The following is a 26,333-nucleotide window of genomic DNA, read 5'->3' as shown; positions in this document are numbered from 1 at the left end:
CACTGAACATGGACCTTTGGCCTGCATGTGTGTATACACATGGTGAATACTGGGAAAGACACAACACCTGCCTAAGCAGAACGCTTGTCTTTGCTGAGGTAGTGACTAGAAACGCCAGCCTTAGAAGCCGTCCCTGCATCCACCCATTGAACCACCAGAGGGCAGCTGCAGGCGGCATGCCCACAGAATGCTCTGTGCCAATTCCCATGTTGTCCACCAGAGGTCCAGCTGCAAACAGCAGCAGTTACCCCTTCCTTATGTGGAGCCCAGCCTCCCAGAACCCTAGCCAACTGGGAGGAGACAGGCTGGAATCAAGTTAATAAATACAATCCAGGATTTATTAAAAATCAGAGTTCCCCTGCTGTGCCCTCCTAGCACTGAAGAAATAAATAACCAGAGAGGGCGGCATTGGGTAAGTGGAAAGAGAAATTCATCTCAAGGCAGATTCTTATAACTACCCCTCCCTTTTCCAATACCCCCCACCCCCACTATGGCTCTTGGGACATAGCACCTGAGCAGGCCCCTCAGTCCAGGTAGAATGTGGCTGGCACCAAGGCATGTCTGCCCTGCCCAGGAGGGGAGACAGGCCCTGGGATCACTTGTTTCCAGCCCTTGATAACCCCGAGACCTGCTCCCCCCAGGGGCCAGGGCTGAAGCACCAATTGGAGGCACCTGAGGGGTAAGGGTGGTGGTGGTGGTAGTGGTGGTGGGGAGAAAGTGGTGGGCTAACAACCTAGGCAAAAGTAGCTGAGAGGGGGTCCGGCCCCCTCTCCCGTTTCCGCCAGTGGCTGAGATCCTGTCCCACCCCCCTTCCTGCTTAGACCCAGAAGGCTGTACTCTCAGCTGAGGATCTTCCGGGGCAGTTCGACAGAGGCACGGATGAAGACTGCATCATCCCGCACATAATTTCGCTTTCGGATGTCCTGGTGGGAGATGAATTTAGGGTAGCCAAAGCCCAGAGAACTCTCATCCAGGGAGCCTCGCCAAGTGCCGGGCTTTTGGAAGTTCTTCCAGTTTGGATCAGGGTGGAAGGTCTCAGTGACATGCTGTGGCTTGGCCAGACCTGGGTCGCTCTGATCCAACAGGGAGAAGGTGACCCGACGGGCAAAGGGCCACTCAAGGAGATTGTCAAAGGCGCCTGGTAACACACGAATATAGATGGAGAGATGCGTGCCCTCGCCGCTGCCGTTGCCATTGAGGAATGCAGACACCTGCAGCTTGTAACCGTACTTATGTGTGTAAAAGGCCGGGCTGAAGCACTCCAGGTTAGGCTTGGCCTTGGCCTCTTGGAGACGGCGCCCATAGCTGCCGATCTTCCAGATGAGCACGCCATCACTGCCTATGGATAGCTCCTCCAGCTCTCTCCGCAGCTCCTGCAGCTCTTGCCGCTGCCGGCTCACCAGGGCACACATCATAGCCAGATGCGGCTTTACACTCTCCTCCACGTGACGTGCCATTGCCAGTTTAGGGCACTGTTGGCAAAACCCAAGGCCATGGGGGAAGGAAAAAGTTACCAAAAGAGGAAGGTCCAGGGGAGAGAAGCAGGCAGGGGTAGCGGGCACCCAATTCCACAGGACGCTGACAGAGGGTGCTGGGAAGCAGCAGGTGTTGGCTAGCGGGACCCATCAAGGCCTCAGCTGTGCCAGCAAATGGTCCTCTGTCTAGGACTTGAAGGGCTAAAGGGGGCCGAGAAGGGGCATCTCACCCTGTGCTTACAGCCGGACTCCTTGAAAGGGCAGAGCACCAATGCAGTGCTGCAGCTATCCTTCAGGTGGCTGGGCAGGTCCTCCCGAGCCACGGTGCCCACGCCACACTGGTTCGGGCAAGGAACAGGCAACCGTGGACACTGGTACTGATGGCTCTAGGACCAGAGACAGAAGCAGTGGTCAATAACCGGACTCTTGTTTCCCAGTCTCAAAGCACACAGGTCAATAAGGGCCTCACCTGAATGGTGTCAAAAACAAACTCCTTGGTACAGTAGGCACAAGGCTGGGTGCGCTTGGGGCACTCAGAAGTGGCATGCTGGGCCAACAGTCGCCTCATCATGCGGGCACCACACTTGTTCTCACAGTATACACTCTCCTGGGGGCACATGCCCTCGTGACTCTAAAAATAGCACAGGGGCTGAGTTAAGTAAGGGATTCCTGGGCTCCTAGGTGCCTCACCCTCCCTTCAGCCTGGACCCACCTACCTCGTAGGCCTCCCCACTGAAGTCACAGCCACAGAATTCACACTTGAGGCGGCGCTTAGGGCAGTCGTGCTGCAAGTGGGCAGGCAGATCACGCCGGCTCAGCTTGGCTGGGCAGCGATTGGGGCAGGGGACTACATTGAAGCTGCAAGTGTTCAAGTGGCCCTGATGGGAGAGGCTCAGTCAGCACCGGCCCAGTGAGGGCTAGTCCCAGCTCCCCAGCCCAAGAGCCTCACCTGGAGGTGGCGAAGCGGCCCGCTCCAGCGGCAGCCCTCCTCACTATGGATGCAGCGGATAGGCAAACCTAACACTTGGACCTCCAGCTCTGGGTCTGGGTAGATCTGTGGGCACAGCATGGGGGGCGGGGGGATCAGCGAGGATCAGAGCATGCAATAGTCACATTCACCCCAACTTTCAACTGAGCTGGTTGGGTCTATCAGCCAGTAATAAGCTCTTTAGCAAAGGATGAAGGACACAGGAGGTGGTATCTACTCGGACTTGGAACCCAGGGTCCCCAACATGCCTGCACAGGAACACGCTCTCTTCGGGGGGCACCCTATCACATTAGCCTGCTCAGGCACACCACCCCCCTCCTCTGCTTCCTTCCTCTGAGTGGAGGGGTCCTGGCCCCCAGCCACAGGTCTAACTTGACACAGGAAGAGGGAGCATTTTTTACCGGCACAGAGCAGCTCTGTGCACCCCTACAGGCTGGGCATTATGCCTGCCCCCCAGGGCAAAACACAGCCTTCCTTTGCAAACTGGCCTGGTGGGAGAGAACAGGCTACCTTTGTGGGGGCACGAGATCCTGAGGCTTGGGGTTAACACTGGCCCTGTGCCTGCTGGCTGCCAACACTCCAGCCTCCACCAAGGGCAACAGTCTATGTAACTATGTACCCAGACTTCCAACCTCGCAGTGTGGACTCACCTTGGCATAGTCCAGAGGAAGCTGGTCCTCAGGGCATTTGAAGACTCCTTCACTGAAAGGGGAGAAGGCAGGGAGGGTCAATGTTCCTCAAGCCCTAGGCCTCACTCCCTCCACCAGGGTCCCCACCCTCCCTTGCCAGGCCCCTTCCTAGCTAGCCACAGCTAAGACAAAGCGGAAAGCAGAGGTCAGAAGGACCCGCTTTTCAAGGGCACTGGACTACCCACAAAGGCTATTCTACGTCCAGTGCGGACAGACACAGCTGCCTCAGGCAGCACTCACCCAACAGGTGGCAGCTGGCATTCCCCCCCCCCCACCGGCAACAGCAGCTGAACTTGAAAGAAACAGGCAGCCTGCCACCCCCTTCCCCCAAAATGGTTTTCACTGCCATTCTGAAAGCTGATGGGAGGGTATACAAGGAGGGGCTTGGATAAATGCCAGGGCTACCCAGCCTCCATGACTGTGCCAGGCCTAGAACAAGGGCAAAGGTCATCTTGAGGCCACTCTACCACCCATCTCCTCTCTGAGGGTGTGCCTAAAGTGAGGAAAGTGAGGCCTTTGGTCCTACTTCACTCACACCAACCCTCACATCCCACCTGCCTTCATCACCTGAGGGCTAGAGTCCCTGCTCAGAAACGGAAAAAAAAACAAGGAAAAAACCCCAGCCTCCCTAGCGAAGCAGCACCTGGGGATGTCTGTCAGCTGCAACTATACAGTTCAGACAGGCTCTAAGGACAGGCAAGGCTTCTAAAACCTGGTGACCCCCAACCCGAGCCAGCTATCCTGTCCCCTTCCCCCAGTCTCCACCCAGATATTAATACCCAGAACCTGGTAACATGCTTCTTCCTGCCAGTATGCCCTAGCTGACCCCAACAAGACCTGTCACACACGACTGTCACAGCCCAGGCAAGACAAGGGCTCCCACAGCAGGGCAGAGGCCCCTAGGCATGGCATTCCTGGCGGATCTGAGTCAGGTGGGCGGGAGGCAGGCAGGCCTCAAGGCGGAAGCTGAGGCCACCTGGCAGCCCTGTTGGGAAAGCACTTTCCAGAGCCTGGGCAGTCCATACCCCAGGTGCCCAGTCCACCCCCTAGCACCTTCTCTTGGCCCCACCACTACTGGCCATGCCCTGGATGCTCAGGCACCAAACAGGTATGCCTACAACTACAGGGCTAGCAGCCTTTCTGGCTTCAGCAGGAGTGGGGAAAGAAGAGTGGACTAAGAGGGAGGGGGTCCACTTGGCTGCTTCAGGAATGTGCTGACCCAGTGATTTTGGAGACAAGGGGACTAAGGCGAGTCCCTAGGCTTCAGGCAGAGGCTTATCCCGAAGCTTGGGGCCCAGCCAGGACAAAGGTTTGGCCAAGGCTATGGACAACCTAACTTGTAGGATAGGGGTGATGGGGGGGGGTAGAGCCTGCTCAACCACCTCCAGTGGCCACGAAACACTCGATCTATGGGGGAGGGGAGAAGGCAGAGGCTGCTCCAGGCTGAGCAGTGGAGGCCCAAGCCCAGGGGAGAAGACAGGATGGGGGGAGGGGGCAGTGGGAGAGGAAGAGGGGATTTCCGGGAGGAGGAGGGGCAGAAGCAGCCTCGAGGGGACTAAGAAGGAGGTGAAGGAGGAGGGAAGTGAGCGTGACAGCCCCTCCCGGCTCCTTCCCCGAGGCAATAAGGGTGGGTCAGCTGGAGGAGGGGGCTGGCTCAGCTGGCCTCATCTGGAAACCAGAGGGCCAGGAAGGGAGCTGAGGAGACAATGGGCCCGTGTGTCTGTAGAGGAGTTAAGTGTGTACATTGCAGGGAGGAGGGAGGGAGAGAAGGGAGGAGGGGGTAGCACAGCAGCTTGAGCAGGAGCATATGTGAGAGCAGGAGCCCGCGGCTGCTAGGAACAAAAAACAAAGAGCCTGCTGAGATTTCCGCCAGCCAGGATCTTCGGAGGGCAGCGGGATGGGGCACTGAGGCAGAAGTTCCACACCAGTCCCTGCCAGTCCCCCTCGGACCGCGGCACCTCTCCAGGCGTCGAGGCTCCCCGATCTCCCCTCCCACGCCGCAGCCCTCAGCGGCAGGAGACTCAAGTCCGCACAGGGTGCCCAGAAATGTGACGGCTGCCAGAGGCGGCAAGGGTCCTGAGAGAGCGAGAGACATGCAGTACCAACCCGGGAACAAGTCCCCTTTCGCCAGTGTGCCCGACCATCCGTCATACTCAAGATCCCAAGGAGGGCTTCCAGTTGAGAGGCGGGGAGGGCTGCGGGTCACAGGCCAACCTCTGCTGAGTGACCACACACAGCCCGGGCTGGATTCCCAGCTAAGACCTCAACCGTGTGACCCTGGGCAAATCGCAGCCTTTCTTTCCGTCTCCGTAAAATGGGAGAACAATAGCGGCCGCTTTCTCAGCGTCAGGGAGAGTAAGAGGAGGGACGGGTGAAAACTCCCCAGGCTGGCAGCGCCGCGCGGGAGAGGCTTTGTCCTTCCCTTCCCTAAAGGATTCAAAGTTCAAGGCTGCGGCCGCCCGGGCTCAGGTGGGGGGGAAGGGCCGGCCACGGGTCGGGAAGGGCATCTTTCCCACCTGGAGCTGGGCAGGTAGGACCCGGGCGACCTTACGCCTGGGTGCGTGGGGTCCTCCCCAGAGCCCTGACGTCACTGCCGCCCCTTGACATCATGGTGGGCGCTCCTGAGGTCACCGGGCGGCCGCGCAGACAAAGGCCCGACGTGTCTCCGGTCCGTGCCCTTCCCCGTGCAGTGCCCTCGCCCCCTGCACCGAGGCCCACCGCCCCCCGGGCTCGCACCTGAGGAACTCCTGCAGGCAGGTGTCGCAGAAGCGGTGGCCGCAAGTAGACACCTGCACAGGCTCGCGCATGGGCTTCCCGCACAGTGGGCACAGCAACCGCCGCTTGGGCTTCTCCAGGAACTTGTAGTCGAAGCCGGGCATGGCGGGCTGGCGGCGGGCACGGGCGAGCGGGGCCGGGCACGCGGCGGCCCCACAGCCCGCGCCTTGCTCCGGCCGCGTTCCCCCGGCTGCGGGCGGCGCCGACTGGCGGCCGCGAGCGGCCCGGGTCCGCAACCCCGCCCGCCGGAAGAGGGGGCGGAGCCGCGTCCCCACGGTCCTAGAGCCCGCCCTCGCGCCCCGCCCACTCCACAACCCCACGGAATGCGGTCGCTCTCAGGACTCTGCCAGGCTTCGAAAGTTAAATCAGCCTCGCCCACCCCCGGAAGCTGGAGCTTCTCTTTCCCTTTGGAACTGAGAGCGTGGCTGAGATTCTTCCAGAAGTGGAGGCCCCTTGCGCTGTGATGGTGCCTGTCGGGTTTCACCATAACACTTGACTCTAGAGGCCACCTTAAGGTCTCCTGCACCACGCACCGCCCAGGGACCCGTGGCTCTAGCTTACAGGTGCTAGGCAGCGAAGCCTGGCAACAGGATCCGAGAAAACCCGGCTGGAGCAAGGAAACTGGGCTGGGCGCTGGGCCAGCGGAACCTTGGCCCCCGCCTCCAGCCTCTGACTGCGCCCACATTCCTCCTGGCCGCTGCCCTACAACCACAGTCGGGCCCAGCCCAGTCTTGGGGTGTCTGGAAGCCACCTCCACCCCAGAAAAGACCATATGCCAAGCAGGCATTTGATATTTTTATTGGCGCTATTTTCAAACCTTTAAGAAACTGGTCGGGTCTGGCCCTGCTACCTTTTCCCCAGTCTAGGTCTGGGAAATGGCCTGGGGTGAGGGGCAACCTTCAGCAGGATCCCCTTGGCAACCACTCAACAGCTCCAGCATTCCCTTCTTGGGGGTGGGGGGAGCTCTCAGAAGTTGAGCAAACCTTTGCCCCAGGAAAGAGAAAAGGGGACCCCCTCCGACCTCAAGGTAGGCAGAGATTAGGTAGCCTAATGGCCAGTCCAAACAGGCCCTGGCTTGCCCTAGTCCAAAGCATGGCATCAGGACACCGCCAGAGACTTCTTCCTAACCGGGCTTGTGTGTGTGTGTGTGTTTTAGCAAAGTCTTTGAAGACCGTCCTGCTGTTAATTCCTGCCAGCCTGGAGACACTGCATAAAAGATAAGGAGTTTGGGGGCAGAGGCTTGGCGCAGCAAAGTGGCCTTCGGTGGCCTTTCCACCTCACTGGTGACACTATCCAGGCCGCAGCAAACAGTCTCCTCAGACACCTGCATTTTTCAGAACACTCAGAGGTGGTCTCTCGATAATCCTGTTGCCTCAAGGGGGAACGGGCTCCTCCGTGACCGCTGGAGAGTATCAAAGAAAAGCTCCTGCAGCCTTGCTGAAGGCAGTGCCTACAGCAAGCATCACCCATCTTTGATCTCATTGAGCCCTGGAGCCAAAACCCTCCTGCCAGGCTAGAAGTGGACATTTAATATCAACTGGATCCAGGACGGATTAGAAGAAATAATTCAAGTGAGGCCTGGAAAGCAGTCCAGGCAGCTCCTGCTCCCCCCGGGCTGGAAACTTGGTGTTTTACACATCCCTTTCCCAGTCCCCACTGGTTCTGCTTTCACTTTTCTGGGGGCAGAAGACTGCTCTGGGAAATTTGAGTTGTGATTACTAAGGATGGGGTAGGGAGTGGAGGAGAGCTGGGTCAGCCCCCCATGGTCATGTGGGGACACACACACACACACACAGAGGACTCACATCTAACAGCCAGGAGAGTGTTCCCATGGCAGCAGGACACTGAAGTCACGACATAAGGATGAGTCTCATCCAGCTGCACTGGCTTAGGGAGTCCAGCATCCTCATCCCTCCTTCCCAGTCGACCGCGGGCTCCTTTGCCCCAAGAATACACTTCCCCCTCTGCCAAGAATTCAAAAGAGTGGGGCACAGTCTAAGCAAGTGGCGAAACACTGGACGGTAAAAAACCGTCTCCAGAGGGAAGGAACTGAACATAACCCAGCACATCCTGCCTTGTCCACCCTTACCCTGTGCACCCTCACCTGCCCCAATGGCTACAGTGAAGGCATCCCCACAGGCCACCATCACCATCTTGATGCCCTCTAGGCCTTGGACCCGACAGGGCGCCCTGCTGATGCGGCGAGAACTGGTGCCCAATTGCCCATGCTGATTGCTGCCAAAAGTATAGCAGTCACCGGAGACTGTGGGGACAGGAAGAAAATAAAGAGCATTTGAAGAGAAGTCTGGGGGGGTGGGGCAGGCGAATCCCCCTTTGGTCTCCTGTGCCTGGGTCCCACTCACCAGTCACCGCAGCCGAATGAGCAGTGCCCAGGTCCACGCACAGTAGGGGCTCCTGGTCCAGAGGTGCAGAGCCCAGGGGTGTGAAGCTCAGGGCCTCCTCCACCTGCTGGTGGGGAAGAGGCTCCTCCTCCAGGGATAGGTGGTCCAAGCCTAGCTTGTTGAACCTAAAGATGGAGTCAGAATCTAGAGGTTTGTATAGGCTGCCTTTTGCCCATGAGTCTGGGGGGGGGGGCGGGGGGGGGGGTTGCTAGGACCTGTCCCATCTGGAGATAGATCCTACCCTAAGTTGAAACAAATAGTTTCATCCCTCTTTAGTTCTGACCCCTTGAAGGAGTGAGACAATAAGGAATGAAACACTTTGTAGCCAAGTACTGTAGGAAGGCGGGCCTATCACTTTGATGCCTCTACTTACCTGTTACTTCCACAGGCCAAGACCGTGCCTGGCAAGGTGAGGATCATGGAAGAGTCAATACCACAAACAACTCTCTGAGCTTCCTGTCCTAGGGGCACAGGCACCTGCTGGGGGCAGCTATGGGACTCCCTGGTGCCTAGTCCCAGCCTCCCTACAAGAAAAAGAAAAAGAAGAAAGGGTTGGTTAGTTTGAACTTTAGGGATAATAATGCAACGATGAAAGGGGGGGTGAATGAGGGCTGTTCTCAGCCTGAAACGCTTTCTTAGGCCCTGCTGCTGGTTAAAATCCTTTAAACCTTCCCATCCACAGCAGCTGGGTATGATGGAGCACACCTCGAATCAATCACAGCACTCGGGATGCTGACGCTGGACGGCTGCCGCAAATAGGCGGCAAGCCCGGACTACAGTGCATTCCAGACTAGCTGAGCTACATTAGGAAGGTTCTATCGGGGGCTGGAGAGACGGCTCAGAGGTTAAGAGCACTGGCTGCTCTTCCAGAGGTCCTGAGTTCAATTCCCAGCAACCACATGGTGGCTCACAATCATCCGTAAGGAGATCTGGTGCCCTCTTCTGGGCTGCAGAGATACATGCTGGCAGAACACTGCATACATAATAAATAAATAAATAATTTAAAAAAAATAGGAAGGTTCTATCTCAAAAAGCAAGCAGGCCAGAGAGATGGTTCAGTGGTTAAGAAGACTGTCTGCTCTTCCGGAGGACCCAGGTTCAAGTCCCAGCACCCATGTGACAGCTCACAACTGTCTGCGACTCCAGTTCCAGGAGATCCAATACCCTCACACAGACAAAAACATGCAGGGAAAATACCAATGCACATAAAAAATACATTATTTGAAAAGAAAGTTTTAAAAATCCTGCCTTCAAAAGGCTGAAGCAGCAAGCTGCAGGCAAGACTGTCTCACAAAAAGGAAAAACCCTGTCCAAATGCCACCTGCCTCCCCAGGTTGGCACTGCCTCCTTTAATCACACTCCAGTGTTACTCTTTGCCACAGCCCTGGGGTCCTCTATCATCCCTCCCCCTCCTGCCTCCAACACACACACTTTACACTTGAGACAGAAACCCACCTATGACATCACCGCTTTCAGTACCTAGCCAGGTGGACTGTGAGTATAGGTCATTGATAGAGCATTTATTTACTTACTACTATGTGCAAAGTTTGATTCCCAGCATTGCAAAAAAAATAAATAAATAAAAATAAATACTGTCAGGAGAACAAAATTTTCCCTATGTCGTAAGCCTGAATGAATGCATATTTTTGTTTTGTTTGTTTTTGAGACTGGGTTTCAGTCAGGCGGTGGTGGTGCACACCTTTAATCCTGGCACTCAGGAGGCAGAGGCAGGTGGATCTCTGTGAGTTCCAGGACAGCCAGGGCTTCAGAGGGAATCCCTGTCTCCAGGAAAAAGAAGACACAGGGTTTCACTATGTAGCCCTGGCTAACCTGGAACTTGCTATGTAGACCAGGCTAGCCTTAAGTTCTGGGATTAAAAGCCTGCACCTCCACACCTGGCAGCATCTTGTTCATCTTATCAGTTCAAACCTAACAAAGTGCGAATACATAGTAGGTGTGATAATAATAGAGCTGGAGAGATGGCTCAGTGGTTAAGAGCACTGTCTGCTCTTCCAGGGGTCCTGAGTTCAATTCCCAACCACACGGTGGCTCACAACCATCAGTAATGAGATCTGGTGTCCTTTTCTGGCCTGTAGGCACACATGCAGACAGAACACTGTATGTGTAACAAATAAATCTTTTTATTTTTCAAGACAGGGTTTCTCTGTGTAACAATTCTAGCTGTCCTGAAACTCGCTTTGGCAGAGATCCACCTGCCTCTGCCTCCCAAGTGTTGGGATTAAAGGTGTGAGCCACCACCACTTGGCAATAAATAAATCTTCGAGAAAAAAAAATAATGGTTTGTCCAATGAATGAATAGAACTCAAGAAAAAACAGGAAGAGAAGAATGGGCCATGGAGAGGAAGATGGGCATGAGGAGAAAGAAGCCATGACAGAGAAAGCTGTGAGAGGGAGCCTCAAGGCTGGAGCTTACCACCATCTCCTCGGCCCCAGGCAAATAGTTCTCCATCAGTGGACAGGGCCAGCACATGAGAGGCCCCACAGGCCACCTGTACCATCTCATAGCCCAGCAGGGCTTCCACAATGGTGGGCTAGAGAAAGGGAAGAGAGCAGGGTGATTGAGGCATGTCAGACTTGTCCCCTTCCCTGCAAGCGGGAAGTTAGAAGCTGCAAATTCTCGGAAGATAACTGTCTCTTTAACACCAACCGCACACGCACACATGCCCAGCACGCAGACACAGCAACAGGTGGTATGCCATCGCCATCGGGGAAGCTTTCTGTACTTCCCCCGCCCTGACCCAGAACAGGTGCAGCCTGGGAGCTGGTGGCACATGTGGCTTCTGGGAACCCCCCTGCCCCCAATCTCAGGAGAGGGCTCCCCTCTCACTTCTCCTCTCCAGGGTACACATAATGCCCACCTGGCTGATGTCAGTGAGGTTGCCATGGCCTAAACATCCATTGCTGCCGCTGCCAAAGGTCATGATGATGCCTCGGTCTGGGAGGAAGGCAGTGAGAAAGACACAAGAGAGTGGATCTGCACTTCAGGCAGTCTGGTTCACTTGCAGGTGGAAGAAGGGAGAGCATACTGGGAGCTAAGCGGGGCACAGTGCTGGCGCACGCCCTTACTCCAGCACTCAGGAGGTAGAGGTAAGCAGATCTCTGAGTTAGAGGCCAGCCTGGTCTACAGAACGAGTTCCAGGACAGCCAGGGCTATAGAGACACCCTGTCTCAGAAACCACACACACAAAACAACAGGAACTAATGCCTGGTCTGGTGGCGCCAGTCTGTTACTGGGGTTGAGGGAGAATTGCAGGTCTGGTCAAACTCAGTGAAACACTGCCTTTAAAAAAAAAAGGTAAATAAAGTAAAAAAAAAAAAAAAAGCCTAGTGTGGTGGTGCAGGCCTTTTAATCCCAGCACTCAGGGGGGAGAAGTAGGTGGATCCCTAAGAGTTCCAGGTCAGCCTATACCCCGTGACAAGACCTTATCTCAAAACAAACAAACTTGGGACTGCAACTCGCAACTCACAGCAGAAAGCGTGCCCACAGTGCATAGATCCTTCATTCAATCTCCAGTAAGGGCTCGGGGATTGAAAAGAGGAGGAGGAGGGAAGACACTGAAAAGGGGCTGGAAGAGCAGGATAGGGGAGAAAAGGCATAAGTGGTCTCCTTCCAATGTGCAGTTTTAGACTAGTGAGAGCCTCACTTTCTCCATCTGTCAAATGGGGATACTACAATACGGTTCACTGCCAGGACTACTGCTTCAGGAAAAGGCGAGGGAGTCAGCAAATCTCAATCGTTACCAGATAGAAGGGGTGACCCTTAAGGCGACAGCAGCCTTAACTGACCAATTTGGGACGAGAGAAACTGCACTGTCTGGCTTTCTCTAGTCTCCACAGAGTATTCCCTAACAAGCTCACCAGTCAGGCAAGCCGTGAACAGGTCCCCGCAGGCCACGTGCTTGATGGTCACACCCGACTGGCCCTCCAGGAAACGCGAGACGAACTGGGGTTGAGGCTGCTCCACTGCCCCTGGGAGGAGCATGCCTCCTCCAGTGCCTAGGGGCGGGGCCTGCAGGGAAGTGGGCGGCGCCTGAGGACCCCAACTCCAATTCTGATCCGCCCCCCCTCATTGGAACAAACCCACTGCCAACCTGACCTCCCACAGGATGAGGCGCCCAGAGCGTGTAACACCAGCCTTCTGCGTGCGTCCTGCGGACACCTGGACCACCTCAGTGTTGAGCATCGGGAGCCTCAGGGGAACGCTAAGGCCACCACCCCAGGCATACACAGAAGACAGTGGCGGTGGGATGGCCGGTCTCATAAGTCCCCTGGGAACACCTGCAAGGACAGGGTTTGAGGCCAGTTAAACTAGTAGAAATGGCAGACAGTGCATGGAGCCCCTGTAGCTGGTCCCAACTCACTCACCCCTGCATCGGGCACTGGTGGCCCTGCTCCCTGTGCTGCCAGGGGTCATGGGTGGTCCTGGGGTCAGGGACTTCTCTGCCCTGCAGAATACAGAGGGGCTTCAGGACGAGTAATGTCCCTGGCAGTCTTATGTGACTACGCATACATGGAGGGTTAGCTCTAGACCTCCTGTGTTCCCATTGGGTACCCGCCCCTGCAGCCCACGACCCATCTCCCTGCACAGGCCTCCGCATGCGGACGCTGCCCACATCGGTGTGGAGGTTGAGGAGGGCCCGGATGCAGAGAGGTTGCGCCATGATGTGACTGAGGGGTGGCCGCTGTGCAGGCTCCAGGCTGAGCAGACTCAGGACGAGCTGGCGCAGCTCAGGGCTGTACCGGTCAGAGATGGGCGCAAAGGTGCCACTCATGATCTTCAGCACCAGGGCTGGCAGGTTCTGCGAAGGCACCACATGTAGGGATGGCCAGGGTGCTGGGCTGGGCTCTTAGGTAAGGCAGTTCCCCCACCAAGGGAATAAAATCAGGTCCACCCCCATGACATCCAGTCTCACCAGAGAAGGCAGACGGTAGGAGAGCCTAACACTGCTGTCAGAACTTCCTAGTCTGATAAGGAAGTTTCAGCTGTGTCCTCAGAAATCCCAGGTGCTTTGGGAAACTCCAAAGCTTGCTTTGCTTTGGTTTGCTTTTGCAAATGTCTCTAATCTGATGGAAGAGTCAGGGATCATGTCCATTCCCTCAGGAATTCTCAGGCTAAAACAGGACTCAAGCCCAACCCTAGTCTGAGCTGAGCAAGGGAGAGGCACAGCCCTGCCCTGAGGTAAGCCACCAGCAGGTGAGGGACTGAGGTGACTCAGCCAGCCACAAGAGAAGGAATACAGAAGTGGTCAGAGCTATGGCAAAGGAGCTGGGGTTCTGAGTCCCTCAGGGGTGTAGGTACTCACCGCAGCCTCGAAGGCTCTCTTAAGGCTGGCCAGCTCATACAAGACACAGCCCAGGGCCCAGATGTCACTCTTCTGGTTGTAGGGCTTGCCCTCACACAGCTCGGGGGAGATGTAGCATGGGGTACCCACCACCTATAGGAGGAAAGTCTGTATTACAGCCCTGGGAAGAGAGGAACAGGGCTCTGCCCAAGACACATTTGGGGATAGCTTCTCAAAGCAGGCCGAGGGGCTTCCTCTTGCAGGACCACATAAGGGAAGAGGAAGAGACAGGATGTAGAGCAAAGCCTCAGCTACCAAGACCCTCAGTGTCCCCCCAACACATCCAGGCACCGTGTAGGCCTTGCTCTTGCTGCTGAGGATCTTAGAGATGCCAAAGTCACCGATCTTGACAACCATGCGGTGTTTGTCAAGAAGGATGTTCTGGGTCTTGAGGTCCCGATGCAGGATGAGGTGCGTGTGCACGTGGTGCAGGGCGAGCAGGATCTGCACGAAGAAGTGAAGGATGGTCTCCTCCTCGAGCAGGGAGTTGCAGCGCTTCTGGATGAACTCAGCCAGGGTGCCACCTGTGCCCCAGAGAACTAGTCAAGATCCTGGGGACCACCCACTGGGACCAGAGAGGGCAAAGAGCCTGTAAGGGGCACACAGGTGGGGCCAGAACTCTATACCTCTGCCCTTTAGCCAAGTCTGTTCCAGAGGGAAGCCACCTCGTGGTGTCCAGCTCTCCTGGCAGGGAAAGACCCCTCTAGGCCGAGGCAAAGAATCTGGCCTACCTGGTGCATACTCCATGGCGATCATGAGGGCCTTGTCCTCCAGGAAGTTCTCGTAGTACTCAATGACGTTGGGGTGGTTGAGCAGCTTCAGCACCTGGCACTCATTCTGTGCCGCCTGCCGTTCTTCCTTGGTCATCTGTTCCACTGGGATCTGCTTGATGATCACCAGCTTCTGGTCAACCTTGCGGAGGCACAGGTGCACAATCCTAGAGCACAGAGCAGGTGACAGCCACGCTTAGGGCAGCCCATGGACCACAAGTTCTTCTGGTGATTGAGCTGAGCACAGCGGAGGCTGAAGAGGACCTGGAGTCCCAGGCCAGTCTGACCAGACACCGAGCTCAGGAAGAGATGGGCTCAGCACCCGCTTCCGTAGGCTCAAAGCCACTTGTAACTCCAGCTTCAAAGGGTCTGATGACCTCTTCCGGCCTCCGCAGGTGGCATTCACTCACACATAAGATTAAAACTGTTAAAAATAAATCTTGTAGCTGGGCAGTGGTGGCAAACACCTTTGGTGCCTGCACTCAGGAGGCAGAGGCAGGCGGATCTCTGTGAGTTCGAGACCAGCCTGGTCTACAGAGTGAGTTCAAGGATAGCCAAGGCTACACTGAGAAACCCTGTCCTGAAAAACAAACAAACACCTCTCTGGAAGAGCACTCTTAGCCACTGAGCCCCAGCCCCAGACATTTACTTTTTAGCCTGTGTTTTCATTCTTAGCAGCATGACTTCCTCCTATATAAATTTGTTCAATGCATTCATAACAACTTGTAATCTCATTTACAAAAGAAAATTCTTTGTTTGTTTTAGTTTTCTTTGCTTGTTTGTTTGTTTGGTTTTTCCAGACAAGTTTTCTCTGTAGCTTTGGTGCCTGTCCTGGAACTAGCTCTTGTAGACCAGGCTGGCCTCGAACTCACAGAGATCTGCCTGCCTCTGCCTCCCAAGTGCTGGGATTAAAGGCATGCGCCACCACTGCCCGATTTAGGTTTTTAAAGATATTTATTTTATGTGCATAAATGTTTTGCCGGCCTGCATGTATGTGCTCACAGAGGCCAGAAGAGGGTGTTAGGTCCCCTGGAACTAGTTTCAAATGTTTGTGAGTCACCTCGTGGGTACTCTGGGTACTCGGAATAAACAGGGGTCATCTGCGAGAACAAGGCTCTAAACCACTGGGCTGTCTTAAAATGGAGTGTTACTATGTAGCACAGGATGACCTTAAAAACTCACTTTGTCCCGGAGCTTGGCCTTGAAGCCTTGAATTACCTTCCCTCAGCTTCCTAAGTGCTGAAATTGAAATTGATTCCTGGTTTTCTTTTTGTTTTCCTTTCTCTCTTTCCCTCTCTCTCATCTTTTTCTGTTTTTTTTTTTTTTTTTTTTGTTTTTGACAAGGGGTTTCTCTATGTAGCCCTGGTTATCCTGGAACTTGCTCTATAGACCAGACTGACCTCAAACTCACAGAGTTCTGCCCGCCTCTGCCTCCCAAGTGCTGGGATTAAAGGCCTACATTGCTGTCACGGCCTAAGATACCAGGTTCTGAAACTGTTTTCTGGGTAGAGGTCTGTAGAAAGAACTCAGCCTTCAGAGCTATTGATAACTGAATTGCCTCTAGAGATGACAGTAATTTCTTACTTAAAAATGCCCCCACCAACAAAAAAATAATAATAATAGCTAAATAATTTAGATAAAAAGTCGGGCAGTAGTGGTGCAGGCTTTTAATCCCAGCACTCGGGAAGCAGAGGCAAGCAGATCTCTGAGTTCGAGGCCAGCCTGGTCTACAGAGTAGTTCCAGGACAGCCGGGGCTACACAGAGAAACCCTGTCTGGAAAAACAAAACGGAACAAAAATGTCCCCTGGCCTCCTAACACAGCCCTTTCCACTCCCATCACTTTTAGGTCTAAACTCTACATAGCAGACATAATGACACTTGGTTTAGTCTCCTAGTGCTGGGGGTCAAATCCATCTAACACTGAGCTCCAGCCTCAGCCTGAGAATGTCCTTGTAAAATTCACTCCACTGGCCCAGCACTCGGGAGGCAGAGGCAGGGGGATCTCTGTGAGTTAAAGGCCAGCCTGGTCTACAAGAGCTAGTTCCAGGACAGGCACCAAAAACTACAGAGAAACCTTGTCTCGAAAATCAAAAAAAAAAAAAATTCACTCCATTGCTTTTCTTTTCTTCAGACACACAATGTCACGCAGCCCAGGCAGAGCCTGAACTTGCTGTGAAGCACAGACATTTAGCTGAAGACCTTGAATCGCCTGTCCTCAGGCTCCTACCTCCACAGCTGGTGCAGGTGTGGGCCACCACACCCCATTTCAGTTTTCAGACTCTTCCCTGGTTTGGGGTGTAGCTCTTATGACACCGTGAGTTTGATCTCTAGCACAACAAGACAAAAACCCTCTTGCTTTTATACTTTAAATCAACGTCACCTCTTCCTTCAGTTTACAAGATCATAGTCTGGTCCCGCCCTCCATGGCAGTCACATTCTCTACCTTGTCCACTACATCCCAACTACACTGGTCGTTTTCTCGGTTTCTTTTTCTTTTTTTTTTTCTTTTAAAATATTTATTTATTTATTATGTATACAATATTCTGTCTGTATGTCTGCAGGCCAGAAGAGGGAATCAGACCTCATTACAGATGGTTGTGAGCCACCATGTGGTTGCCGGGAATTGAACTCAGGACCTTCGGAAGAGCAGGCAATGCTCTTAACCACTGAGCCATCTCTCCAGCCCGTTTTCTCGGTTTCTTGAGCGCTATATACATTTTCCTGGTGAGGATCATTGCAAATGCTGCTTCATCTACTACAAGGACTGCCTGGTCCTCATTTCTTCAAGTCTTGACTTTACATTGCACCTCCTAGAAGAGTCTTCCTTTCCAAGTTGCCTTTTGGTTCTTAGAAACTGAAGCAAGCATGCTAGGCAGGAGCTCTACCACCTATATACATCCTCAGTCCCCCCCTTTTTCGTCTTTTTCTAAAATTTGAGACGGGAATGGCTAAGTTGCCCAGGCTGACCTTCAGCTAGTTATGTAGTCCAACCCTACCCAGCATATACCATAAAAACTGGCTTGCTGTCTTTTAATTTTTTTCTTTTGGAGACAATCTCTTTGTAGAATACCATCCCATCTGGTGCGCGGCCTCTTAATAACTGTTCATAACTGTTCAAACTTTATTAACTGCTTTAAGAATATCCTGTCTAGCCGGGCGATGGTGGCGCACGCCTTTAATCCCAGCACTCGGGAGGCAGAGGCAGGCGGATCTCTGTGAGTTCGAGACCAGCCTGGTTTACAGAGCTAGTTCCAGGACAGGCTCCAAAGCCACAGAGAAACCCTGTCTCGAAAAACCAAAAAAAAAAAAAAAAAAAAGAATATCCTGTCTAGGGGCTGGAGAGATGGCTCAGTGGTTAAGAGCACTGACTGCTCTTCCAGAGGACCAGGATTCAATTCCCAGCACCCACATGGCAGCTCACAACTGTCTGAAGATCCAGTTGCAGGGGATCTGACACCTTCACACCAATGCACATAAAATAAGTTAAATAAACCATAAAAATATAAAAAAGGAAAAAAAGAACTTATAAAAAAAAGAATATCCTGTTTATTTGTATCAATTTCTTATGAGCTAAATTCGTAATGGGGAAGTATCAAGCCTGCTTTGGTCATAACTGTATATATACTCCGAACAGTCTGACCTGTGTAGCTAACTCTCATTATCAATTGCAGCAAAGAACAAGCAATTGGTGAGAACAACTATTTTCCAAGAGCACTGACTGGTCTGGTGGGCGTGTTCCCGCCGGGGGCGGGGCTTCCCGCCTAGACCTAAGGGCAGGATGCCTGGGCGGGGCATTCTGGAGTGGCCCTCCCGCTTTGGGGCGGTGCCAGCAGGGCCATTATTTCTTGTTCAGAATTGGGGCTCATTTTCTTTCTCCCTTAGCATTTCCTCCCCACAGCCCTGGCTCACCCGAAGGCACCTCTTCCCACCACTCGAATCCGCTCGTACTTCTCCATCTCATGTCTCAGATACGCTTCTGGAATTCCCGTGCGGCGCGTGCGCGGCCCCGCCCACCCGGGTGCTCCGCCTTGTAGCCGTAAGATTTTTTCAGGGCGGAGCGGGCGAACGGGGCCGTCTGTTAAGTCCCGCGCCTTTTCTTGGGCTGTGAGTCGTGTTTCCCCTACGGCCCTGCCCCCCGCGAGGAATCGGAGAATAGACATTCCGGGTTTCTTGGCGAGCCCCTTAGTGCTCGGCGTCCTACCAGCCACTTTGCCCACGCGTGACTCGGCATTGGTCGTTAGACTGGAGCGATGCGGCGCTCACTTAAGTTGCCCCGCGCCAACAAGACTGTCCCCCAAAGGTCTAATGGGAGTGGGAAGAGAGGAAGCAGTCCCCGGTGCCTAGGCGTGGCTCTACTTCAGGAAGATAAAGGGATTCCTTGCTGGCTCGTAAAGGATAAACCACCGAGAGCGTGCTGTGTGGGGCGGAACGCGGGGGTTGTTTGGTGTTTGCCAAGGGAGTGACCGGGAAAACCCCAGGTGGGCAAACTGATTCACCTGGAGAGTACGTGACGCGGCCTCCAGGTTGTCACGAGTATTGAGCACCGCTCTCTCGGCTTTTCAGAAGCCCGCACAAAACGCACTAAGGGGACCCAGTCCTCGGTGCTCATCGCGAACCTGCTGGGGGTGAGATGGGAGTGGAAGTAGCCTCTACCCGAAAGTGTCAGGGTGGAGGGCGGGGAGGGCCCAAGTGGGTCCTACTCTTCTGTCCAGAAATAGTGGGCTGGTTAGTAAGTATCACTAACTTACTTAGTTTGGACCGGGTTTATTTCATCCTTATTCATGACGCCGCTGCTCTAAAACCCCAGTATTCAGGAGGTGGTCGTAAGCCACGGGTTAATGTCCCTATTCCTGAATGGGTGAGGAAGGCGTGGGAAGGGATGTTTATCTTTTGTCCCCGCCCCTCCCAGAGCTAGCATACGTGGAAAGACCAGAGGAAACCTGCAGTCACTGGCTCAGGCCGGAGTCGCTGGTGGACGTGCTTTCCGTGAGCAAACTGGGAACTTGGGAACAAGAAAGGGTAAACTGCTCACCCAAGACAACACATCTTGTTGTCTCTTAGTAACCAACTGGGCCTTCGGTGACCCTGGAGCCCCAAGGGAGTTAATGTGTAACCCGGGAACCATCAGGGGAACAGCAAACACCCAAAAGGCTTTGGTCCCTGGGTGTCCTAGCGCAGCTTTCTAGTCCCCCCCCCCATTTTAAAACACTTCTCCCAGTCTCCACTTTCTGCTCGCGTCCTCTACTTCCACCTCCCTAAAGCACACCCCATCACTTCCCGGCCCTTCTCTTTTCCTGTGTCTGCTTATCCCGCTCGGCAGAACTGCCTTCTCACGGTGAGGCGGGCTTGGAGACCGCACCACAGTAAGCGCAGGCTGACACCTAGTGGCCAGAAGCCGCAACTGCTTCGGGCCACTGCCCTGGAGAGAGGGTCACCCCAGCTGTCTGGGCAAATCCGCAGCCTTCCCCGCCCCAGCCTCCAAGGAGCCAGAAGAGGGTTGGGACTGTCTGAGGGAGGACTGTGACAGCCGCTAGGCTCCAGGAGCCCGAGTGTGGTGGGGAGAAGTGTGATGATGGGTGACTCAACAGTTCCTAAGCACCATTCGTGAGGGGCGCGGGAGAGGCAGGTAAACACGTCGGTCTAGGTCCCGGAGAGGACTCGAGTCTGGGCGGAGCCATAGTCCGACGCGGCGCTCCCGAACCCCCAGGAGCAGGATTGAGCGGACCCCGGTGTGTGATGGTCCCGCCCAGTTCTGCCCTGAAAATAGTTGAGAAGAGGAGCGTTCTCGCGGTCCCCGCCCAGGGTGTGGGAGCCGGTGGCCGCAGAGAAAGTGGGGACGCACGCACTAAAGGGGCCGAGGACGCCTTCGGCTGTCGGGAGGCGCCAGAGAGGGGTGCCTCGGCCACGATGGCGGGGAAAAGCCCTTCGCGCTCGAAGTCGGCGGGATCCGGGCGGGGCCCCGGGGGACACGGGGCTCGCGCCCTCCTCGCGGCAGAGGCGCCCGAGGGGCGGGGGCAGGCGGCGGGGCGGGGCGGGGGCGCGGGCGGCAGGGGCGGGCAGAGGCCTTGCCGGGAGCGCGGGGAGGAGCGAAGGGGCCTTGAGGGCTCCGTGAAACTGTGGGTCTGGCGGCCCGCGGCAGAAGCGATCGTGGCTCGCTGGCCGGAGACGGAGTAGTGTTCCCAGAACTGCCGGAGGAGTCGGCCTAAAGGGCGGACAGACGGACGGCAGGGAGGGCCACCATGCACCTACTGTTGCACCCCGCCTGGCCGCTGCTCCTCGGCGCCACGCTGACCTTCCGGGCACTCCGGCACGCGCTCTGTCGCCTGCCTCTGCCCGCTCACGTGCGCTCCGACCCCCTGCGCACCTGGCGTTGGCATAACCTACTCGTCTCCTTCACCCACTCCATTGTATCAGGGATCTGGGCACTGCTGTGGTGAGTGAACAAGCGGGGTAGTGAGATGGCCGTGGGATATTACGCGGGTTGCTCGGACTGGTCTCCCTGTTGCTATTCCCATCACTCACGGGTGAACAGACGCCAAGGATCTCACCTGATTCCCTGTTTGGAAAATTACCCAACCGAAAACGGCTGTGGGAAACCCGAGGTACCTGGGCTTCGGCCAAGCCCCTCCTCACTCTCCAATCAGCCAATAGTGGGCGCCCAGAGTGCCCTGGGACTGGCAAGTGTTGGGGGAGGTGAGGGTCCTCCGGGAGGCTGCAACCGCGAGAACATCCCTTTTCTCCGTTCCAGCATATGGCAAACCCCTGAAATGCTGGTGGAGATTGAGACGGCGTGGTCACTTTCTGGCTACTTGCTTGTGTGCTTCTCCGCAGGTAGGTTGTGCCCAAGGAGGCTGAGAGTAAGATGCTGGAGGCAGCTAGTAGAAAGTGCTCCAGTCTGTTCTTCTTTCCCTCCCCCTCCACTAGGATACTTCATCCACGACACGGTGGACATCGTGCTTAGTAAACAGACTAGAGCTTCTTGGGAATACCTTGTTCATCATGTCATGGTGAGAAACCAGTGGTGTGATACTAACCCCAGCAGTGTCCGACCTCTAGGTTGCCTAAGACTTACTGCTCCCTCCGGGCCTCGCCTATTTAAACAGACTAGGAATGTCTTAATCTTAGGAAATGTTGTTTGTGTGTACCCAGGAAGACAGACACCTTTCATCCCTTGTTCTGTTACTTGCTCCCTAGGCTATGGGTGCCTTCTTCTCTGGTATCTTTTGGAAAAGCTTTGTTGGTGGGGGCGTCTTAACACTCCTGGTGGAGGTCAGCAACATCTTCCTCACACTGAGGATGATGATGAAGATAAACAACGCACAGAATCTCCTCCTGTACCGCATCAACAAGTATGTCAACCTGGTCATGTACTTTCTCTTCCGCCTGGCCCCCCAAGTCTACCTCACCAAGTTCTTCCTGCAGTATGCTGGCGAGAGGACCCTGGGAACATTTTTGTTGGTCATCTTGCTCATGCTGGACTTGATGATCCTCATCTACTTTTCCCGCCTCCTTCGCTCGGATTTCTGCCCTGAACGTGCTCCCAGCCGTCAACACAAAGACAAATTCTTGACTGAGTGAGAAAGGATAACCCAGGACATGTGGCAGGGACAGCAGCAAGCAGAGCCAACAGCTTTGTAACAAACTAGGACTCTCTCTGCCTCAAGCCTGGGTGTATTCTGGGACAGCTTTTCCACCTTAAGCCTACACCCACACTATTGAAAACACTAATGAAAGCTCTTCTCTGAAGTCCTCTTCTTGGGCAAGGGGTGAGGGAAGCAGACCAACCGGTTGGACACGGTAGGATGGGTGAGGACGAGACACTGTCCAAAAGCCAGTCAACCCACACCACCCTGAAATGGATGCTGGCGACTCTAAAATAACCCCTCTGCTCTTCCAAACTCTGGTATTGGTTTCACAACAGGCTTTCCCAGGGATAAAGGAAGGAACTCTTGTAAAGTTTGTGCTCTGAACCTCTGATGGGGGCATGCCCCAGGACAACTAACACTGAAGTAATAAATACCTCTGGTACCTAGGCATGAAGGCTTTAAGAGTAGCATCGTGGTTCCAATGGAGTAAATAGATTTATTTTTTGCTCAGAGCTGGGAAAACACTTCCCAGCACCCACCCCATATAAGCATATACCTTAGTGTACACCGCAGTACAGCAATGTCAGCAGCCCAACCAGAAAGTGAAAAAAAAAAGACAAGCAGCATTATTTATGGTGAAAAAGTCTATATTTAGAATTAGCCGGCTGGGCTCAGTTTAGATGATTCCAATCTGAAAAACAAAGAGGAGCTGTGATTGTAGAGCTGTAATTGTTTAAGGTTAAAGGAGCTGGGATGGCAAGATGGGGAAAGTGGGGAATACAGGCAGACCGAGCGTAGACACAGAACAGACTGGACAGGATGCTTACCTTGTTGGCAACATCCAGAGCATCATAATCAGGAGCCAACCGAACATACGCCTTCTTCTCTCCGTCGGGCCTGAGTGGAGAAGGAAGACTCAAAGTTTAGTGCTCTTACACCCCCAAGCCCTCCACATTCCTCCCCTCCTCCCTCTGCAGCATCAGTGGTTCCTTTGCTGGTGTCATTCTTTTCCAAACATTTGAGTTTTCCATCATTTGCGCAAAGGGGGGTAAGGGTCACCAAGAAACCACGGGATAGTTAAGTAAAAAGTAAACCGACACAGCCCTTCCTGCCTGGCCCCACTCACCTTATGAGGGTGTTGACTTTGGCCACATCGATGTCATAGAGTTTCTTCACAGCCTGTTTGATCTGGTGCTTGTTGGCCTTGACGTCCACAATGAACACAAGTGTGTTGTTGTCTTCTATCTTCTTCATGGCTGACTCGGTGGTCAGGGGGAATTTGATGATGGCATAGTGGTCAAGCCTAGCAGGGATGGGAGGAACAAAATGGAGTAAAACTGCTGTGGATTCAAGAGTGGTACACTTTGGAGCCCAAGTCTAGGAAAGAGTAGGTGCATCAGACAATAAAACAGCAATCATCTGTATCAGACTTTGGTCGCTATACAGTGTCATCACGTGCACCTGAGCTCTAGGGTCCAAATGCCCCAGGAATAGTCACCACTTGCGGTGTTGTCGCCCCCGTAAGCCAGATTTCTCTATATATCCATGATTGTCCTGGAACTCTGTAGACAAGGCTGTCCTCAAACTCAGAGACCCGCCTGCCCAGATCTGCCTCCTGAGTGCTGGGATTAAAGGTGTGCACCACTACTACCTGGACAACTTTTGTTTTGAAGCCCGGTCAAGCCTCACACAAAACTCTAGGTCCTAACAGGAAGACGAGGTGCCTCAAAACTACTGACCCCCATAGACACAATCCTGTCATGGCTTTTTCAGTAAACACATTTCTTCCATTCCTCCAAACTTCCTTTGAACAGCGTTAAGACTTGCTAAGTGTTAATTGAAAGTTTACTTCTATACAAGATTAATTAGGAGGGCATCACTGCCCAATGCAGATAATGTAATCAACCCACTCTCTCTCACTCACATGTGTTCCTTCCAACAAGAAATGCCATGACACTTGGAACCCTAAGATAAGCACCCTCTCTTTCAAGTATTCAAATACTGATCACATGTTAATAATTAACATACAAAGATCTCACGCCTCCACCAGAGCAGCACATTGGACAATTATGTGTTTTATAAGGCCAACTACTGTGTAGGTAGTTAAATTACCAACACTAGAGCCCTACAACATACTAGTGGGTACGGGGTACTGACTTGTTCCTCCTGGGCGCGCTCTTCCGGGGGTATTTAGGCTGCCTTCGTAGCCGCAGGGTCTTGGGACGCCGAAAGGTGGGCGATGTGCGGATCTTCTTCTTTTTGTGGCTGTGGACGCCTTTCAGCACTGCCTTCTTGGCTTTCAAGGCCTTCGCTTTAGCTTCGGCTTTGGGAGGGGCAGGAGCTGAGAGGGAAGGAAATGTAACTCAGACTGCAGCATTCATAAACTGATCCTTTCCGGCGGCCCTGTCAACACGCGCATCAGTGGTTCCTTTGAAGACATCACAGGTCTCAGGAGACAAAGTTTTATCCATCATATGCACGATATTGCAGGCGAAGCTAATTAACCCGGAGTAACGTCAACTTGGTGCATTTTTCCCGTTTTAAGTGGGAAAAAAAGAGGACATCTCTTATAGGTATGGAGACACGGAGTGCCAACCTGCTGGGGCTTTTCGAGACAGGGTTTCTCTGTAGCTTTGGAGCCTGTCCTGGAACTAGCTCTTGTAGACCAGGCTGGCCTCAAACTCACAGAGATCTGCCTCTGTCTGCCTCCCGAGTGCTGGGATTAACGGCGTGCGCCACCACAGCCCGGCCATCCTGTGGATCTTAAGTAGCTTCCCGAAAGCCAACGGCTTGGCGATCAGCGGCGAGTGATGCCGGCTGGGTGCCCTTTCTGACTCCCTTCACTAGAACCAGCCCATGCGGCTTGGCCCACGCGGTCCTCATACACTGTAGTGTGGGCCTAATCGCGACAGGAGCCCCAAAACAAGTCCCCCATGGATTAGCCCAGCGGCCACCTTCCCCGTGCTTCCGCTCTGCGGAGATCCAGGGCCAACCCGCCACAGCCCCGTGCCGCTACACACCTTCCTTCTTCGCTTTCGGCGCCATCTTGACGAAAAGGGTGGCCTACTCTCGTTCCCATGAGCTTATACGATGAAGTCTCATCAGAGCCTCGCGATAGTTTATACATAGCGCTGATTGGGTGATCAATAGTATGGAGTTTCCTGGGAATTGCAGTTCCATTTAACTTCCTAGAGAGCGAAATCAAGCATGCGCTACCCGTCCTTTCAAAAAGCCTTAAGGCTTCTTGGGAGTTGTAGTTTTTTTTTGGTTTTTTTTTTTTTGGTTTTTTTTTTGGTTTTTTTTTTTTTGTTTTTTTTTTTGTTTTTTTTTTTTTTTGGAAGCCAGGGCTTTTTGTTTGTTTGCTTGTTTGTTTGTTTTTGGTTTTGTTTTCTGGGGAATTGTATTTTATATAAGATCCATGTGTATTTCTCTAGGCCTAATCCTGTGTGTGGTTTATAGAACCTGCTGGTTGAGTCTGGTCCTTTCCCCTTTGTTTCTTGAACAATTTCCAGCGTTGGGGGAGAGGTTTGCCATTTTAGAAGCCAGTAACACTACCAACTGCGAAGAATACAGTTTGGAAGATTGGAAAGACGCTCAGCAATTAAGATCATGTACTTCTCTTTCAGAGGACTTGAGTTGGATTCCCAGCGTACATTCCTCTGTGAGCATTCTATGGCCAGAGCCCCTCACATGAACAGTATTAAAAGGAAGTGTGTGTGTGTGTGTGTGTGTGTGTTTCCTACTTATTTTAATTTATCATGTGCGTTGATGTTTTGCCATGGATGTCAGGTCCCCTGGAACTGGAATTACAGACAGTTGTGAGCTGCCATGTGGGAGCTGGGAATTGAACCCAGATCCTCTGAAAGAGCAGCTAGTTCTCTTAACCTCTACACCACCTCTCCAGCCCTAAAAATAATTTTTAAACTGAATGTGGACTGTACATGTCTTTAGTTCCAGTATTTCAAGTCCAGCCTAGCTAGTCTGCATAGCAAGTTCCAGGGCAGTCAGAGCTATATAGAGAGATCCTGCCTCAAGAGAAGAAAAAGAAAAAAAAGTATTTAAATCTAATTTGTAGCTTGCTGTGGTGGCACACACTTCAATTGCAGCACCAGGAGGAGAGGCAGGCAGAGCTCTGTGAATTCAAGGTCAGCCTGCTCTACATAGCAATTTGCAAGCCAGATTATATATATATATATTCTATATCAAAAATAATAAATAAATAAGGGCCGGAGAGATGATTCAGTGGTTAAGAGCACTGGTTATTCTTCCAGAAGACCCGGGTTC

At 53.6% G+C, this 26,333-nt stretch overlaps 4 protein-coding genes and 3 non-coding genes across 9 annotated transcripts; 1 reads left to right on the top strand and 6 right to left on the bottom strand.

The window, feature by feature from the left end:
* Positions 1 to 311: 311 nt before the first annotated feature.
* Positions 312 to 6,179, bottom strand: Traf4 (TNF receptor associated factor 4). 2 transcript variants are annotated; one of them, XM_075991501.1, is made up of 7 exons: positions 5,889 to 6,179; positions 3,114 to 3,165; positions 2,425 to 2,529; positions 2,192 to 2,353; positions 1,945 to 2,106; positions 1,706 to 1,861; positions 312 to 1,472 (listed from the first exon to the last, which is right to left on the bottom strand). In XM_075991501.1, exons 1-7 carry the CDS (start codon positions 6,029 to 6,031, stop codon positions 840 to 842), a joined length of 1,413 nt encoding a protein of 470 aa, XP_075847616.1. In that variant the 5' UTR covers positions 6,032 to 6,179; the 3' UTR covers positions 312 to 839. The 2 variants fall into 2 exon arrangements, with proteins under 2 accessions (XP_075847616.1, XP_075847617.1); XM_075991502.1 differs by lacking the exon at positions 5,889 to 6,179 and adding an exon at positions 5,259 to 5,829.
* A 530-nt stretch (positions 6,180 to 6,709) lies between these two features.
* Nek8 (NIMA related kinase 8) lies at positions 6,710 to 18,666 on the bottom strand. Its single transcript, XM_075991500.1, has 15 exons — positions 18,373 to 18,666; positions 14,424 to 14,629; positions 13,984 to 14,216; positions 13,654 to 13,785; positions 12,941 to 13,149; positions 12,716 to 12,795; positions 12,447 to 12,628; positions 12,209 to 12,359; positions 11,209 to 11,285; positions 10,764 to 10,881; positions 8,703 to 8,853; positions 8,291 to 8,454; positions 8,032 to 8,190; positions 7,733 to 7,891; positions 6,710 to 7,329 (listed from the first exon to the last, which is right to left on the bottom strand). The coding sequence occupies exons 1-15, from the start codon at positions 18,621 to 18,623 to the stop codon at positions 7,301 to 7,303; spliced, it is 2,301 nt and encodes a 766-aa protein (XP_075847615.1). The 5' UTR covers positions 18,624 to 18,666; the 3' UTR covers positions 6,710 to 7,300.
* A 1,855-nt stretch (positions 18,667 to 20,521) lies between these two features.
* Tlcd1 (TLC domain containing 1) lies at positions 20,522 to 22,511 on the top strand. 2 transcript variants are annotated; one of them, XM_075991496.1, is made up of 4 exons: positions 20,522 to 20,896; positions 21,212 to 21,294; positions 21,388 to 21,470; positions 21,658 to 22,511. In XM_075991496.1, exons 1-4 carry the CDS (start codon positions 20,703 to 20,705, stop codon positions 22,039 to 22,041), a joined length of 744 nt encoding a protein of 247 aa, XP_075847611.1. In that variant the 5' UTR covers positions 20,522 to 20,702; the 3' UTR covers positions 22,042 to 22,511. The 2 variants fall into 2 exon arrangements, with proteins under 2 accessions (XP_075847611.1, XP_075847612.1); XM_075991497.1 differs by lacking the exon at positions 20,522 to 20,896 and adding an exon at positions 20,926 to 21,065.
* A 16-nt stretch (positions 22,512 to 22,527) lies between these two features.
* On the bottom strand, positions 22,528 to 25,185 carry Rpl23a (ribosomal protein L23a). Its single transcript, XM_075991499.1, has 5 exons — positions 25,070 to 25,185; positions 24,207 to 24,390; positions 23,176 to 23,352; positions 22,877 to 22,946; positions 22,528 to 22,740 (listed from the first exon to the last, which is right to left on the bottom strand). Exons 1-5 carry the CDS (start codon positions 25,092 to 25,094, stop codon positions 22,726 to 22,728), a joined length of 471 nt encoding a protein of 156 aa, XP_075847614.1. The 5' UTR covers positions 25,095 to 25,185; the 3' UTR covers positions 22,528 to 22,725.
* Positions 23,024 to 23,089, bottom strand: LOC142832030 (small nucleolar RNA SNORD42). Its single transcript, XR_012907124.1, has one exon. It is a non-coding gene; the product is annotated as a small nucleolar RNA SNORD42 (small nucleolar RNA).
* LOC142832042 (small nucleolar RNA Z17) lies at positions 23,440 to 23,511 on the bottom strand. Its single transcript, XR_012907135.1, has one exon. It is a non-coding gene; the product is annotated as a small nucleolar RNA Z17 (small nucleolar RNA).
* Positions 24,463 to 24,529, bottom strand: LOC142832029 (small nucleolar RNA SNORD42). Its single transcript, XR_012907123.1, has one exon. It is a non-coding gene; the product is annotated as a small nucleolar RNA SNORD42 (small nucleolar RNA).
* Positions 25,186 to 26,333: the final 1,148 nt, after the last annotated feature.

This window comes from Microtus pennsylvanicus, chromosome 11 (genome assembly GCF_037038515.1).
Source record: "Microtus pennsylvanicus isolate mMicPen1 chromosome 11, mMicPen1.hap1, whole genome shotgun sequence".
NCBI classification, from domain to species: domain Eukaryota; kingdom Metazoa; phylum Chordata; class Mammalia; order Rodentia; family Cricetidae; genus Microtus; species Microtus pennsylvanicus.
This window is presented reverse-complemented; position numbering and strand designations above follow the sequence as displayed.